The sequence below is a fragment of the Caretta caretta genome, chromosome 20 (genome assembly GCF_965140235.1).
Source record: "Caretta caretta isolate rCarCar2 chromosome 20, rCarCar1.hap1, whole genome shotgun sequence".
Classification (NCBI taxonomy): domain Eukaryota; kingdom Metazoa; phylum Chordata; order Testudines; family Cheloniidae; genus Caretta; species Caretta caretta.
The window spans coordinates 13,307,664-13,324,038 of NC_134225.1; the positions used below are offsets into that span (position 1 = coordinate 13,307,664).

At 47.1% G+C, this 16,375-nt stretch overlaps 2 protein-coding genes across 24 annotated transcripts in view; one reads left to right on the forward strand and one right to left on the reverse strand.

Moving 5' to 3' along the window:
• The window catches only part of LOC125628911 (gametocyte-specific factor 1-like), a 328,021-nt gene that overhangs the window by 153,366 nt on the left and 158,280 nt on the right, over positions 1-16,375 (reverse strand). The window lies entirely within an intron of this gene.
• Positions 1-16,375, forward strand: part of LOC142069644 (maestro heat-like repeat-containing protein family member 2B) — a 33,442-nt gene that overhangs the window by 11,810 nt on the left and 5,257 nt on the right. For 20 of the 23 annotated variants that reach the window (XM_075121509.1, XM_075121501.1, XM_075121514.1 and 17 more), the window contains 9 exons: positions 25-493; positions 1,354-1,506; positions 2,315-2,341; positions 2,511-2,566; positions 7,950-8,072; positions 8,386-8,483; positions 8,973-9,111; positions 9,278-9,373; positions 10,255-14,557. In XM_075121509.1, coding sequence (XP_074977610.1) covers positions 448-493; positions 1,354-1,506; positions 2,315-2,341; positions 2,511-2,566; positions 7,950-8,072; positions 8,386-8,483; positions 8,973-9,111; positions 9,278-9,373; positions 10,255-10,494 — 978 coding nt within the window. In that variant the 5' untranslated portion in view covers positions 25-447 and the 3' untranslated portion in view covers positions 10,495-14,557. Of the gene's footprint in view, positions 1-24; positions 494-1,353; positions 1,507-2,314; positions 2,342-2,510; positions 2,567-7,949; positions 8,073-8,385; positions 8,484-8,972; positions 9,112-9,277; positions 9,374-10,254; positions 14,558-16,375 lie in introns of those variants that run through there. The other 3 variants (XM_075121520.1, XM_075121521.1, XM_075121522.1) reach the window with 3 other exon arrangements.

Consider the following 16,375-nt stretch of genomic DNA (forward strand, 5'->3'; position numbering starts at 1 on the left):
ACCCGTATTTTTCTTGGGTGACAGGGAGTCATTTCCATCCTCACAGTCTGTGCTGAGAGCCACTTGGACCTCACCTTGAATGCACTTCAGGAGTTGGGGGCTGCAGTGAGTAAGGTTAAGATTTCTGGGTTCATCGGCCGCCTGAAGGTAAAGGAGCCAGGGGGTTCTCTCAAACTTCCTCTTCCTCTAAAGCAGGGGCAGCAGCCCCATGGTAGTGTCGGCTCTGCTCAGCTAGCATTGTCCCCCAATGTACACGTTCTACGTGATGCCTGCAGTTAAGCAGAGAGGAGCACAATCTGGAGCTTAGGGGTTCCCAAATGATTATCGTCTGTCTCATGGCTTGAGCGCCCGTCCCAAGCACAATGTGTGGGAGCTACATCAGTCGCTTGCATGGAAAAGCTTTGAAGGTATTTGTAGCTGTTTTTTATTCCAGGTTAGTACCCGGAAATGAGGAGGTGTTGCAAGCGACATGTGGCTAACCAACCCGCTTTAGGTAAACCACCAGTGGTCTACGGATGACAATTAGGGAACCTCTGATTTAGAGCAGTGGTTCTCAACCTTTCCAGATTACTGTCCCCCTTTCAGGAGTCTGATTTGTCTTGTGTACCCCAAATTTCACCTCACTTAAAAACTACTTGCTTACAAAATCAGGCATAAAATTGTCATAGCACATTATTCCTGAAAAAAGGCTGCTTATTTTCCCATTTTTACCCTAGAATTAGAAAATAAATCAACTGGAATAGAAATATTGCACCTGCATTTCAGTGGGCAGTATATAGAGTAGTCTAAAGAAGCCATTGTATGAAATTTGAGTTAGTAAATTTGCAATTGCTTTCTTTGCAGTTTGCTGTAAAACTAGGCAAATATCTAGATGAGTTGATATACCCCCTGGAAGACCTCTGCAGACCCTCAGGGGTACACAAGTCCCCCTGGTTGAACACCACTGATCTAGAGGATAGAGCAGGAGACTAGGCCTCCTGGCTTCGATTGCTGGCTCTGCCATTTACTCACTGTGCAGCCTTAGGCAAAACATTTAGCACCTGATCTTGTACCCACCAGTGTCAGTGACTAAGCTCCTGTGTACTTCACTGCTGTCGGTTCAGCCTTTTCGGCTCTCTGTGTCAGAGCTACCCAGTGGGAATGATGGAGATACTAATCTCCCTACCTCACACAGTTATTATATTGCTTAAATACCTTTTTGCAAGTGGTTTGAGATCTTTGGCTGAAAAGAATTTTGCAAGTGCGAGCTGATATTGCTGCTGTGAGCAATTTCTTGGTCAGCAGCGGATCAGAATTCCAAGGCCAAATGAATCTGAAGTGACATTGTCCCTAGTGACGTTTCCAATTGTCTAGGACTACCACCATGGGACAAGAGGCAAGACTCGCAGCACCCTGATGCTGACATACAGCAACGTGGCTGTCCATGCTCCAAAAGAGCAGCTTCTATCCTGAGTAGAGGCAGACATCACAGGGGACGTCCTTCACCATTACAGAACCAGTTATCAGGTAAGAGCTTTTGTGTGACAACTGTGAGGGGCATTACCCTGAAGTTATAGCATTGCCTCTGAGTTTACAGAGAGAGGGCTTGTATTTTCTAAAACTCTCCTTTGAGCAATAATTTGTCACATAACTGAAATTTAAAACTGTAATGGATGGAGCATGAGCGGTCACATGTTGTTTCATTTTTGTTGCTCTTCTTTGTATTTTCTCTAGTTTTTCTATATTCTTCTGAAATTCTGTCGACCCACAGCTACACAGTAATTCAGATGCAGCCACACTCAGGCTATTCAGAATAACACTCTAACTCCCCTAATATGTATGTGTATCTAGCTCTATCTTTTGCTAGCCAAGAGAGAATGGTGCTAACTTGTATTTAGTTTCTTTGCTGTCACTCTGTTTCTTGGACTCACTACTTCCCTTACCTCTTCTCTGTTGTCTCGTTTGTCTGTGTGCTCATTATTTCTGTTCCCTAGGTGTCTGACTGCTGGTACTGACTCTCCTCTCCGTGCAAAATCGCCATGTCACTTTGCCATTCAATTCTGCCCTGTCTAAGTGAGTCTCTCATTTAGCCATTGTCAAAAAAGTTGAACCAAACAGATATCTTCCAGGAGTTCACAAATGCAAATATTCCGTAGGATGGCCCCTGATCTTGACCTCTGCAAAACACCCCCTCTGGATATATTTCCTGCCTTTTGGAAGATTTAACAATCATGATTTCTTTCTGCTCCATATTCGCCAGCCAGGCCATTTTGAGGATGTGTGTTATGTGGGACTATAGACATTGCTAATAGCTGTTTTGCATTTTGTTTTTCAGGTGCTGGGCATCGCTGTTACAAACAAGGTAAATTCTAAATAATCTGCCCACAGATCTTTGCCTTTTCTATACCCAAGTTGCTTGTTTAAATTGCTCAGAGCTTGATTTCCTTGCTACATCAAGCAGGAGTCCTGGCTGCTCTGGTGTAAGTGGCCCTGGATTTCTTTCATGAACCTGGGTTTTCTCTTCTTCTGAGGTGGGTGCAGAGCCGGAGTCCTCTGCCTTCTGGGACACCTCTCTCCTCTCCTGAGGGTATGTCTACACTACGGAATAAGGTCGAATTTATAGAAGTCGTTTTTTTAGAAATCGGTTTTATATATTCGAGTGTGCGTGTCCCCACAGAAAATGCTCTAAGTGCATTAAGTACATTAACTCGGCGGAGCGCTTCCACAGTACCGAGTCTAGAGTCAACTTCCAGAGTGTTGCACTGTGGGTAGCTATCCCACAGTTCCCGCAGTCTCCGCTGCCCATTGGAATTCTGGGTTGAGATCCCAATGCCTGATGGGGCTAAAACAGTGTCGCGGGTGGTTCTGGGTACATATCGTCAGGCCCCCGTTCCCTCCCTCCCTCCGTGAAAGCAAGGGCAGACAATCGTTTCGCGCCTTTTTTCCTGAGTTACCTGTGCAGACGCCATACCACGGCAAGCATGGAGCCCGCTCACCCTATGTCTCCTGGGTGCTGGCAGACGTGGTATGGCTTGGCTACACAGTAGCAGCCCTTGTGGCAGCAGACGGTGCAATAGCACTGGTAACCCTCATTGTCATGTCCAAGGTGCTCCTGGCCACGTTGGCCGGGAGCGCCTGGACAGACATGGGCGCAGGGACTAAATTTGGAGTGACTTGACCAGGTCATTCTCTTTAGTCCTGCAGTCAGTCCTATTGAACCGTCTTATGGTGAGCAGGCAGGCGATACGGATTGCTAGCAGTCGTACTGTACCATCTTCTGCCAGGCAGGCAAGAGATGAGGATTGCTAGCAGTCGTATTCTACCATCTTCTGCCAGGCAGGCAAGAGATGAGGATGGCTAGCAGTTTTACTGTACCATCTTCTGCCGAGCAGCCATGAGATGTGGATGGCATGCAGTCCTTCTGCACCATCTGCTGCCAGCCAAAGATGTAAAAGATAGATGGAGTGGATCAAAACAAGAAATAGACCAGATTTGTTTTGTACTCATTTGCTTCCCCCCCTCCCCTGTCTAGGGGACTCATTCCTCTAGGTCACACTGCAGTCACTCACAGAGAAGGTGCAGCGAGGTAAATCTAGCCATGTATCAATCAGAGGCCAGGCTAACCTCCTTGTTCCAATAAGAACGATAACTTAGGTGCACCATTTCTTATTGGAACCCTCCGTGAAGTCCTGCCTGAAATACTCCTTGATGAAAAGACACCCCCTTTGTTGATTTTAGCTCCCTGAAGCCAGCCCTGTAAGCCGTGTCGTCAGTCGCCCCTGCCTCCGTCAGAGCAACGGCAGACAATCATTCCGCGCCTTTTTTCTGTGCGGACGCCATACCAAGGCAAGCATGGAGGCCGCTCAGCTCACTTTGGCAATTAGGAGCACATTAAACACCACACTCATTATCCAGCAGTATATGCAGCACTGGAACCTGGCAAAGCGATACCGGGCGAGGAGGCGACGTCAGCGTGGTCACGTGAGTGATCAGGACATGGACACAGATTTCTCTGAAAGCATGGGCCCTGCCAATGCATGCATCATGGTGCTAATGGGGCAGGTTCATGCTGTGGAACGCCGATTCTGGGCTCGGGAAACAAGCACAGACTGGTGGGACTGCATAGTGTTGCAGGTCTGGGACGATTCCCAGTGGCTGCGAAACTTTCGCATGCGTAAGGGCACTTTCATGGAACTTTGTGACTTGCTTTCCCCTGCCCTGAAGCGCATGAATACCAAGATGAGAGCAGCCCTCACAGTTGAGAAGCGAGTGGCGATAGCCCTGTGGAAGCTTGCAACGCCAGACAGCTACCGGTCAGTTGGGAATCAATTTGGAGTGGGCAAATCTACTGTGGGGGCTGCTGTGATGCAAGTAGCCCACGCAATCAAAGATCTGCTGATATCAAGGGTAGTGACCCTGGGAAATGTGCAGGTCATAGTGGATGGCTTTGCTGCAATGGGATTCCCTAACTGTGGTGGGGCCATAGACGGAACCCATATCCCTATCTTGGCACCGGAGCACCAAGCCGCCGAGTACATAAACCGCAAGGGGTACTTTTCGATAGTGCTGCAAGCTCTGGTGGATCACAAGGGACGTTTCACCAACATCAACGTGGGATGGCCGGGAAAGGTGCATGACGCTCGCATCTTCAGGAACTCTGGTCTGTTTCAAAAGCTGCAGGAAGGGACTTTATTCCCAGACCAGAAAATAACTGTTGGGGATGTTGAAATGCCTATAGTTATCCTTGGGGACCCAGCCTACCCCTTAATGCCATGGCTCATGAAGCCGTACACAGGCAGCCTGGACAGTAGTCAGGAGCTGTTCAACTACAAGCTGAGCAAGTGCAGAATGGTGGTAGAATGTGCATTTGGACGTTTAAAGGCGCGCTGGCGCAGTTTACTGACTCGCTTAGACCTCAGCAAAACCAATATTCCCACTGTTATTACTGCTTGCTGTGTGCTCCACAATATCTGTGAGAGTAAGAGGGAGACGTTTATGGTGGGGTGGGAGGTTGAGACAAATCGCCTGGCTGCTGGTTATGCGCAGCCAGACACCAGGGCGGTTAGAAGAGCACAGGAGGGCGCGGTATGCATCAGAGAAGCTTTGAAAACCAGTTTCATGACTGGCCAGGCTACAGTGTGAAAGTTCTGTTTGTTTCTCCTTGATGAAACCCCCCGCCCCTTGGTTCACTCTACTTCCCTGTAAGCTAACCACCCGCCCCTCCTCCCTTCAATCACCGCTTGTAGAGGCAATAAAGTCATTGTTGCTTCACATTCATGAATTCTTTATTCATTCATCACACAAATAGGGGGATGACTACCAAGGTAGCCCAGGAGGGGTGATGGAGGAGGGAAGGAAAATGCCACACAGCACTTTAAGCACAGCACTTTAAAAGTTTACAACTTTAAAATTTATTGAATGACAGCCTTCTTTTTTTTGGGCAATCCTCTGTGGTGGAGTGGCTGGTTGGCCGGAGGCCCCCCCACCGCGTTCTTGGGCGTCTGGGTGTGGAGGCTATGGAACTTGGGGAGGAGGGCGGTTGGTTACATAGGGGCTGTAGTGGCAGTCTGTGCTCCAGCTTCCTTTGCTGCAGCTCAACCATACACTGGAGCATACTGGTTTGGTCCTCCAGCAGCCTCAGCATTGAATCCTGCCTCCTCTCATCACGCTGCCGCCACATTTGAGCTTCAGCCCTCTCTTCAGCCCGCCACTTACTCTCTTCAGCCCGCCACCTCTCTTCCTGGTCATTTTGTGCTTTCCTGCACTCTGACATTTTTTGCCTCCACGCATTCGTCTGTGCTCTGTCAGTGTGGGAGGACAGCATGAGCTCGGAGAACATTTCATAGCGAGTGCGTTTTTTTTTTCTTTCTAAGCTTCACTAGCCTCTGGGAAGGAGAAGATCCTGTGATCATTGAAACACATGCAGCTGGTGGAGAAAAAAAAAAGGGACAGCGGTATTTAAAAAGACACATTTTATAAAACAGTGGCTACACTCTTTCAGGGTAATCCTTGCTGTTAACATTACATACATAGCACATGTGCTTTCGTTACAAGGTCGCATTTTGCCTCCCCCCACCGCGTGGCTACCTCCTCAACCTTCCCCCCTCCCTGTGGCTAACAGCGGGGAACATTTCTGTTTAGCCACAGGCAAACAGGCCAGCAGGAATGGGCTCCTCTGAGTGTCCCCTGAAGAAAAACACTCTATTTCAACCAGGTGACCATGAATTATATCTCACTCTCCTGAGGATAACACAGAGAGATAAAGAACGGATGTTGTTTGAATGCCAGCAAACATAAACTGCAATGCTTTGTTCTACAATGATTCCCGAGTACGTATTACTGGCCTGGAGTGGTAAAGTGTCCTACCATGAAGGACGCAATAAGGCTGCCCTCCCCAGAAACCTTTTGCAAAGGCTTTAGGAGTACATCTAGGAGAACCGCGAATGCCAGGGCAAAGTAATCCTTTCACATGCTTGCTTTTAAACCATGTATAGTATTTTAAAAGGTACACTCACCAGAGGTCCCTTCTCCGCCTGCTGGGTCCAGGAGGCAGCCTTGGGTGAGTTCGGGGGGTACTGGCTCCAGGTCCAGGGTGAGAAACAGTTCCTGGCTGTCGGGAAAACCGGTTTCTCCGCTTGCTTGCTGTGAGCTATCTACAACCTCATCATCATAGAATCATAGAATATCAGGGTTGGAAGGGACCTCAGGAGGTCATCTAGTCCAACCCCTGCTCAAAGCAGGACCAATCCCCAATTTTTGCCCCAGATCCCTAAATGGCCCCCTCAAGTATTGAACTCACAACCCTGGGTTTAGCAGGCCAATGCTCAAACCACTGAGCTATCCCTCCCCCCATATAAGAAATGGGAATCTTCCCTCCTGCCTTTTCTGTTCATAGAATCATAGAATATCAGGGTTGGAAGGGACCTCAGGAGGTCATCTAGTCCAACCCCCTGCTCAAAGCAGGACCAATCCCCAATTTTTGCCCCAGGTCCCTAAATGGCCCCCTCAAGGATTGAACTCACAACCCTGGATTTAGCAGGCCAATGCTCAAACCACTGAGCTATCCCTCCCCCTCCCCCTCATCATCATCATCATCTTCTTCATCCCCAAAACCTGCTTCCGTATTGCCTCCATCTCCATTGAAGGAGTCAAACAACACGGCTGGGGTAGTGGTGGCTGAACCCCCTAAAATGGCATGCAGCTCATCATAGAAGCGGCATGTTTGGGGCTCTGACCCGGAGCGGCCGTTCGCCTCTCTGGTTTTCTGGTAGGCTTGCCTCAGCTCCTTCAGTTTCACACGGCACTGCTTCGGGTCCCTGTTATGGCCTCTGTCCTTCATGCCCTGGGAGATTTTGACAAAGGTTTTGGCATTTCGAAAACTGGAACTGAGTTCTGATAGCACGGATTCCTCTCCCCAAACAGCGATCAGATCCCGTACCTCCCGTTCGGTCCATGCTGGAGCTCTTTTGCGATTCTGGGACTCCATCATGGTCACCTGTGCTGATGAGCTCTGCATGGTCACCTGCAGCTTGCCACGCTGGCCAAACAGGAAATGAGATTCAAAAGTTCGCGGTTCTTTTCCTGTCTACCTGGCCAGTGCATCTGAGTTGAGAGTGCTGTCCAGAGCGGTCACAATGGAGCACTCTGGGATAGCTCCCGGAGGCCAATACCATCGAATTGTGTCCACAGTACCCCAAATTCGAGCCGGCAAGGTCGATTTAAGCGCTAATCCACTTGTCAGGGGTGGAGTAAGGAAATCGATTTTAAGAGCCCTTTAAGTCGAAATAAAGGGCTTCATTGTGTGGACGGGTGCAGGTTTACATCGATTTAACGCTGCTAAATTCGACCTAAAGTCTTAGTGTAGATCAGGGCTGAGGCTAGATTTAATTCCTGATCTTTATCTTCTGGACTCTGGTTCTTCTCTCTGTTTCTCATCCACATCCTCTTGTTTCTCCTTCTGGATTATGTAGGACATGTACCTAAAATTAACCTTCATCCAGAATGTCATGGAGATTAGCTGTGCCATTTTGGAGACCAGAGACTCCCAGAAGTTCGAATTCTCTTACAAACTGGAGCTCCTTGGCTACATGCTGGTGAGTGATGAGGAGCTTTGAGGACTGAAGTACAAAGGAGTTTGTTGTAATGTCATAAGACTGGGTTTCCAGGTAGATGTTGTTTTATCCATTGGCTGTGACTGTACCACTGCAGTCTCATAAGCTACCTACATGGCACCCAGAATGCTGCTGGGTCCACTCTGAGCTTGGCAGGGATGCCGACCTATTGTGGGCTGTAAGTGGCAGGAATGGCTTGTGTCTGGGGAGTTATCTTTCTGTATAGCCTGCAGATGGCCCTATGGTCCATTTCTGAGGGAGAGAGCCTGCCGAGCACAGTGTCTGTTTATTACAGGTCTGGCATATGGCCCTGTTTCAGGGTGTGAGAGGAAGGCCTCTCTGCCTTTCAAGTCCAGTTTGCTACAAGGCAATTCTTGCCATTGGACATCTGAGGTAGGCTATTTTCTGCCATATTTCCTGGCACTGTGACATCATCCTCTTTGCTAATTCATGAGTGTCAGGTTGGGAGCAGTCTGATGCCTGCCGGGTTTGGCTCACATGCTGCTCACCAGCAGAACTTTAGTTCTTGAGCGTTTGAATGTGTCCATTTGGAGGTTTGTGCTTGAAAGACACAAACTTGGAGGTTGTGGGGCATGCAGTCCAATGCAGGAGAGTTCAGATGGGGAGGGAGTTGTCTGGCTAGCTGGCAGGGGGAAGGAAGCTTGTGGGTTTTGTTAAAAAGGGGACTTGAAGCTTTAGCTTTACTTCTCGATGAGCCAATACTTAATAGAGGTGCAAAGAGGTGCTCAGCTGCAAAGTGAAGTGTTGTTTGCATGTGGGGTATTAGATTGGGACAATCTCCAGTCATTGGACCCATTTCTTTTACTTGGAAGTGGTACTGAGTCTAATGCATGACTTTTCTCTCTCTCTTTCTTCTGCCAGCAAACTCAAACCATCTTTGATCTTGGAAGAAAACTGTGAGCTCCTTGATCAGTGTTTGAAAAGTTTGTTTCCCCTCCCTCCCTTGGAGAAGATGATGAAAGAGGAAGGTGAGACAGTAAAGGATGCTCTGCCTATACAGGTACGTGACAACAATTCTCCGCAGGCACCATCCACTGTATTTCTGCCCAGCAGGCACTGGGTGATGGCAGTCACACATGGCCTCCCTGGCAAGGTTATGGTTAGCTTTCCCCAGCCCCAACACACATTATCTGTGCTGAGCCTCACTCCTTCTCTTCTGGTTTCAGTCACTGTACGTAGAGTCCTTGAAAGCCCTTGGCAAGCTAATGAAGACTTTGCTGGAGGAAGAACCAACCACACACTGGTTCCAGGAAATGTTTCAAGTGAGTAGACCATTGAACCGTGGTGGAGATTGTTTCTTGTGTTACAGCAGGGAAGAGTCAGAGATTTAGGGGGTCAAGCTTCAGTTGTGGAGGGATTTTCCACAATGGAGTGAATTTTAGGGAGAAAGCACCAAATTCTTCCTGGGATAAGCGGGCATATGCCCCATTGAAATCCACGAAGCTATGCCATTTTATGCCAGAGCTGGATTGGGACCAAGTTCTTACAATGTAGTTGACACTACTTGGACTGGCAAGAAAATCACCACTGCAGTAGACAAATCCAAGAGAACCAGTTGAAACTGATCACTTCTTCGAAGAGAAATTTATTCATACTGAGTCACGCCCTGTGTATGGAAACTCATTCAGAGGAGACTTCCTGTTCCTCAGACATGAACAGAATATCTTGAAGAGCTGAGGGGTGGGGAGTTTGATGCACCTTCAGTACAAAAATGAAGTCATAAAAGGAGCTGGGCTGGGGGGACTTCTCTGCTCTTCTTCAAATTAATAAAAAGAAATGCTCCTCTCTGTCATTTGGCCACTCCACGTGGGAGAAGTTGCCCAGGAAACAGAACACAGCAGCAGACATCGAACAGCATGCAATGTGGTAGACCACTCCCATCAGACAGTCTACAGAAGACATCACCTACACAGGCCTAGATTCATCTCTCATGTAACTCCTTTGGCTTCAATCACCAGAGGTGAATCTGGTCCCTGGGACTTGAATATCTAAGGTGCTCTTCCATTAAACATGTAATTCCTTTGCTCCATGGAGGTCAGATGCTTTGGAGAGGGATTTTAGTGACAATTAAACCTGTTTAAGAGGAACGTTTGGGAGGGATTTTCTGGTACTAACTCTGTCCAATCCCGTGCTCTACCAACAGCTACTAGAGGCATCCTTCAGTTCAGCGAAGGAGTGGGAGAGAGAAAGGGCCTTGCAGGCCACCATCCAGCTGCTGACTGCCTATCAAGAGACAGTTAATAGCACAGTGACTGTAGCTTTCCTCTTCCTTGAGCTGACTTCCCTGCTTATATCCGATCTGAACTCAATGCAAATGCACGAAAAATACTTCCAGGGCAACAGCTGGGATCTCAAGGTGACTAAGATCCCTCTGCTTCCATAAGAGAGGTTTACACAACAATGGTGTGACCACACTCCAGGCAGACTGCAAGAAGTAGAGGGCAGACAATCCCCCAAACTGATGGCTTGTTCTAGAATTAGATTCACCAAGTCAACAGCAGAGGAGCTTGCACCCTAGTTAACAAGATGCCAAAAACGGTCCCTTTTTGGCATTCCAGATCTTGGCTCCCATGTAAACAGCCCAGTCTAATATGGTGAATCAGGTATTCAGTAACCCCGCACTATATGTGAGGTTCACCGATCATAAAGGACCAGATGCTTATGCCCAGGTCAATGTGAATCTCAGGTCTTTCCTAAATATCATGCTGTCAGCCAATCCTTAATAACTAACCCTAAGACTTATTGTTAAAAGAGAATTACAAATGGTTAAAAGATCAATATCCATACAAGTGACTTTCAGTGTTCATAGTTCAGGATCACAACAGTGATGGAATAAACTACTGGCTTGTACAAGTCTCTCTGGAATCATCCCAACAGATCAGAATCCAAAGGCAGCTGAGATGTAAAGTCTCTTAGATTTTTCCATGCATTTTCCCAGGTTCTTCCAAATGATGATTTGGAAGCTCTCTGTCCTATGGCTTACACTTTCCCTGTTCAAAGTTTAAGGAGACTAGAGATGACAGGATCAGGCCCAAGCCTTCTCTTTTCTAGCTATTCTAGCAGGCTGACAAGCCTACCTCACGGAAATTGTCACAGCAGGATCTTCCCCCAAGAGAGAATAGGCAATGCAGATCGCCTGTTGTACATTGCTTTGAAGCTAATCTTCTATTTCCTGTGCATAAACACTAAATTAGTTATACTCATTCACATAAGGTGATTAGTCGTTCTTCCATTGTAACACAGATAGTTAAGATGAAGACAATGTAGAAATTATTAGTTTCCTGCAGTATCTTACTACTTTGATGTTAAGGTTAACTGAACACCCTGCACACACAATTAAGACATGAAAGGGAATTAGCATCTATAAGCTAATTTGGTTACATTGTGAAACTTCTAACCGCATATAGATCAACACCACAAATACACGTAGCATCTATTGTTCGTTTTTGAATGACTTGATTGCTAGTCTAATACATCTCTTTGAAATTCACATGCAAATGAACTGTCTTGATACAGTAGAAGTGCCTCTTAAGTTCTTATGGGTCATACACAGATTGCCTGGTCTGCCAGTGTCACAAATGCATTCTTGGTTCTTATGTTCCCATGGTGCGAAAGGTGAATTTCTATTTAATCGGCTAAGAACATAAAACATAAGAATGGCTAACCTGCCTCTCACAAAAGAATGGTTCATCTAGCCCAGTATCCTGTCTTCTGACAGTGGTGGGTGCCAGATGCTTCAGAGGGAATGAACAGAACAAGGCAATTGTGGAGTGAACCATCCCCTGTTGGACAGTCCCAGCCCCAGCTTCTGGCAGACCCGAGGTTTAGAGATGCCCAGACCATGGGGTTGCATCCCAGACCATGTTAGCTAATAGCCATTGGTAGACCTATCCTCCGTGAACTCATCTAATTCTTTTTTGAACCCAGTGATACTTTTGGCCTTCACAACATCTCCCTGGCAATGAATCCCACAGGTTGACTGCATTGTGTGAAGAAATGCTGCCTTTTGTTTGTTTTTTAAACCTGCTGCCTATGAATTTCATTGGGTGACCCCTTATTTAGCCCTTCACCAAACACAAGAACAACACTTCCTTATTGACTTTCTCTACACCAGTCATGATTTTATAGCCCTCTGTTATATTCACTTTTAGTTGTCTCTTTTCCAAGCTGAAACGTCCCTCTTTTCAATGTCTCCTCATATGAGAAGTTGTCCCAGATACCTAATAATTTGTTCCTCTTCTCTGTATTTCTTCCAATTCTAACACATCTTTTTTGAGATGAGATGACCAAAACTGCACACAGTATTCAAGGTGTGGGGGTACTGTAGATTTATGTAGGGTTTTTTTTTTTGTTTTGTTTTTTTGACTGCATGTTGAGCAGATGCTTTCAGAGAACTGTACACAATGACTCTGAGGACTTTTTCTTGAGTGATAACAGCTAATTTAGACCCCATCTGTTTGTATGTACAATTGGGATTGTTTTCTGATGTGCATTACCCAGTACAGTACAGGAATTGGAGGCACAATGTTACCAGATGTGCCCATTACTTTGGGGTAGGTTCATTGATTAGGGTTACTCTTCTGGGGGCGGGCACGTTCTGTACTTCTATTAATGTGCTGGTTATGTCACTTTTGTGTTCACGTGGCACTCTACTTCTCCCCTCTGCAAGTGCCCTCCCAATAAAGCTACCCTGCAGGACCTAGGTTCCCCAGGGCCGAGTTCCTTCAGCCCTAGAACTAGATGAACATGTGTGTGCACACGCACGCTAGCAGAGCAAGTCTGAGCGGACCAGGTCAATCAGCACTCTCCAGCTGATCCCCCTCATATGTCCCTGTACTCAATGGGCTGGGTTAAGGAGCACTTTCAAGCTAGTACTCTTATGCGCCCCTGGTCTCAAGAGGCTGGGTTGAGCAGCAATTTCAGCTGCTCCCCTCTTATGTGCCCCAAGGTTAGCATGTCCTATAACAGTTTCACGTTACACTTGTACTGGTAGTAACACACTTGATGAGCAAACCCCACAGTATTTTTGGGCACTACAGGGATCTTTAGCTTAGGTAAAAGAAGCATTGCTGCAGAATAAATAAGGGAAGCTAAAAACACAAAAGAGTATAAAATTCAGAGAGGGAGGGCAACCAGCTGAACCATAAATGTTATTTATTGAATAATAGTGAAAACTACAGAAGGGGGGCTAAACAAACAACAGTTACATTGTAAAGGTTAATACCTGGGGTAGAAAAGAAAACAGAGCGGGAGGGATCTCACCCACTCCACGACCCTTGAACTGGTCGGGGTTCCCAGGTGATGGTGGTAGCTCAGGGTCCTGAGTGCTGGAGACAGGCAGAGCCCCCAGCACAATCAGTCAGGAGATGGAATCCCAGTGGAACTGATGCAGAGCTTGGGTCTATACATCAGAACCCTTACTTGGGCATAGGTAGGGGGTTTTGTAGAGAAAATACAACGGTTCCAGGGAGAATACTAGATTTGTTTATGGGTAAACTGATGACTCAAGGGTTTTCTTTAGGCTAGACAATAGGAGCTGATCGCTCTTGGCTATGGGTGGTGTTTTCTTCCAGGGAGCTCACACAGCAACTAGGCTGCTTCAGTATTTGGGGATATTAATTCAAGATTTATTACTACAATTGGTCTGATAATTGCTGAGCTGGGTGTGTGCAGGAGTAGGTTCATTAGCATCTGGAGCAGGGATTCCTATGATGCAGTGCATCCCTGCTTTTCTGGTCCCAGAGTTCAGTGCGGTTCTCTGTTCCTCATTCTTTAGGCCAATCCCTGTCCCATCTTTCATGCAGATGAGGCTAGGGGAGTTGTCTCTGTTCTTCATTCTGTATGCAAATGGAGATGTCTTAATCTTGTCACCCTTGTCAGGAGGGGTCTAGGTGTGTCTCCCAATGCCCTTCATTGTTCTCTGCAAGCCTTTTCCCTGATCGGTTTTGGTTCCAACAGACTGGGGCGGGGTGTGTCCTTCATGAGTCAGACAGGCTAGATACTGCGCCCTGGTTTCCCAAAAACACAGAGATGAGTGGTATCAAGTCCCGCCCCCCCCCCCCCCCCCCGTTGATGGGGTGCTTGTGCTGAGCGAGTATCCCGATCACATCCTTACTCCGTGATACTGGGTCTGATCTTCCATGCATTGCAGCTGCCGCATCAGTCATGGTATCCAACAAACCAGCAGAATCAGACCAATTGTTAGTATAATTTGGAAACCAATGATCACCTCAATGGGGTGAAGCATGATATTTAAAAGACCTGTTGCACTGGGGCTCCGCCTAACCAAAGTCTCCCACCGAGAGTGATGGCCTGTGTTTTTACCTTAATGGCAATGAGACCCATTCCCAGTGAAATGGGGGAAACCTCCTTGTAGAGCTCAGGAGAGGCATTTAAATGTTGTACGGTCCATATAGGCACAGTAAACTTTATATCTCAAGTAACAATGGTGGTTACATAATCAAAACAGCGATTAACATAAGGCACCATGGGTGTCCATTAATCAATACAATATTACATCTTGTCCGTCCACACACACACACACACACACATATGATTTACTAACATAGACAATAACAGACCCCTCTTCCTTCATAACATTAAAGGAACAGTGAGACTTATTCCCAGATTACTCATTCATCCCAATCCTTATGGCTATTTCCAAGCAAGGGAGCAGATGCAGGTGCAATGTGAGAGATATTCATGCCCTCTAAGTGGGTTTGAACCTCCTTCAGAGAAGTCTGAGGTTGAAGAACCAAATGTTCTTGTTGATCCAATTTCAATACATGGGGTCCTGAAACTGGGGCTCTTAAATATCAGAGGGGAGCAAGGTGTGTGATCAGAGGGTTGAAATTTAAAACTGTTTTTTGTTGTTGGCCTAATTCCCCTCTGTACAAACTGGTCTCATGAAATCCCTCCGAAATGGCCATATGCCTGTAGAATTTAAACCAAATTGCTGGCATGAGCTTGTGACAATGTGTGTCCTTTAATGAAACTACCCAGTCTGGGGGACCTTGCTGAATCAAGTAATGTCCAGCTAAAGTCCAGTTCAGTGGTTCCCAGTTTACAAGGAATCGTGTGATATTCTTGCCTGCTGGCGTGATCAGAGACAGCTGCAGTTCCTCTCTGGGTAATGGAGGCGTCTGAGTTCCAATAACAATGATGACACATAAGGGCATGGTTGTTCCGCAAACAGCAGAGGAAACCAGGGCTACCCTGCACCTTTCACCAGCCCGGAGGCTGTCACTGGGGGTGTTTCTCCCGTTCGAACTGGTAGTGATGCTGCAGGGCCAGGGGGTTGCTCCCATTCCCATAGAATCCATGCATGTGGCACAGCAATTTTGCTTCCTGGGCTTCAGCTGGCAAGCCCCTCCAGAGGCTCAGAGGGAGCCTGGACAGCAACAGACTCCAGACACTTATGAAGAGCAGGGTGCTGGTGCTCCAGTGGGATGTCATGGCTCCTGTAGGGGACTTGTGAGGGGGCAGAGAAGAGAGAAAAACTTCCCACACTCCCCGCCTATATATTGGGAGACTCTGGGATCAATATTACAGGGTGAACATGAAGCGGTGATCTATGTGAGGGTGGCCATAATAAGTCAAGGACTTTTCTGGCCTTTTCCTACCCTAACATCGGGGTACGCACTGACCAGCCCACTCGATGCATATTTTCCAACGGCTCAAAGCTGTTTCTTCTTGCTGGCCAAGAAGGGTGGCCGACAGGATGGAGAAGACAGTCTTTAGGGTCAGATGGTTTATCCTTCCGTTCTTTGAGCTGTGAAGAATGAAACCATTTCCGCCTGGGTTTTCCTTTTTTTTTTTCATTCAGGAATTCTATCTGACAAACACTGGGGCTGGCCTGATTCACAATAGAGCAGCGGCCCTCCCAGGGATGTGTAAAGAGCTGCTTAGCAGTGACAGAGGCAGTGTTGGTTTTCGTAGGGATGGCTTCCACCCTGGATCTTTCTAAAACAAAGTCAGTGGATTTATACACAGTTAAGAACCTTGGGCAGCTGGAAACTGAACCAAATTTCTCAGCACCTACACTGTTGCTTGCTACAGGCAATGATTCATTCTGAACTAACTCAATCAACTCACTTCCACACCCTTCAGTTACAGCAAACTGCTTGCAAAAGGTAGCATGAGGTTTTATTCCTTCAGGAGCACTTCTAGGCAACAATTCAGTTTCTCCAGAAATTTTCTCCTTTCCCTTTTCAGCTAGGGGTGGCTCTACTGAAACATCTTCCCGAGCATCTTTCGGGGTTTCA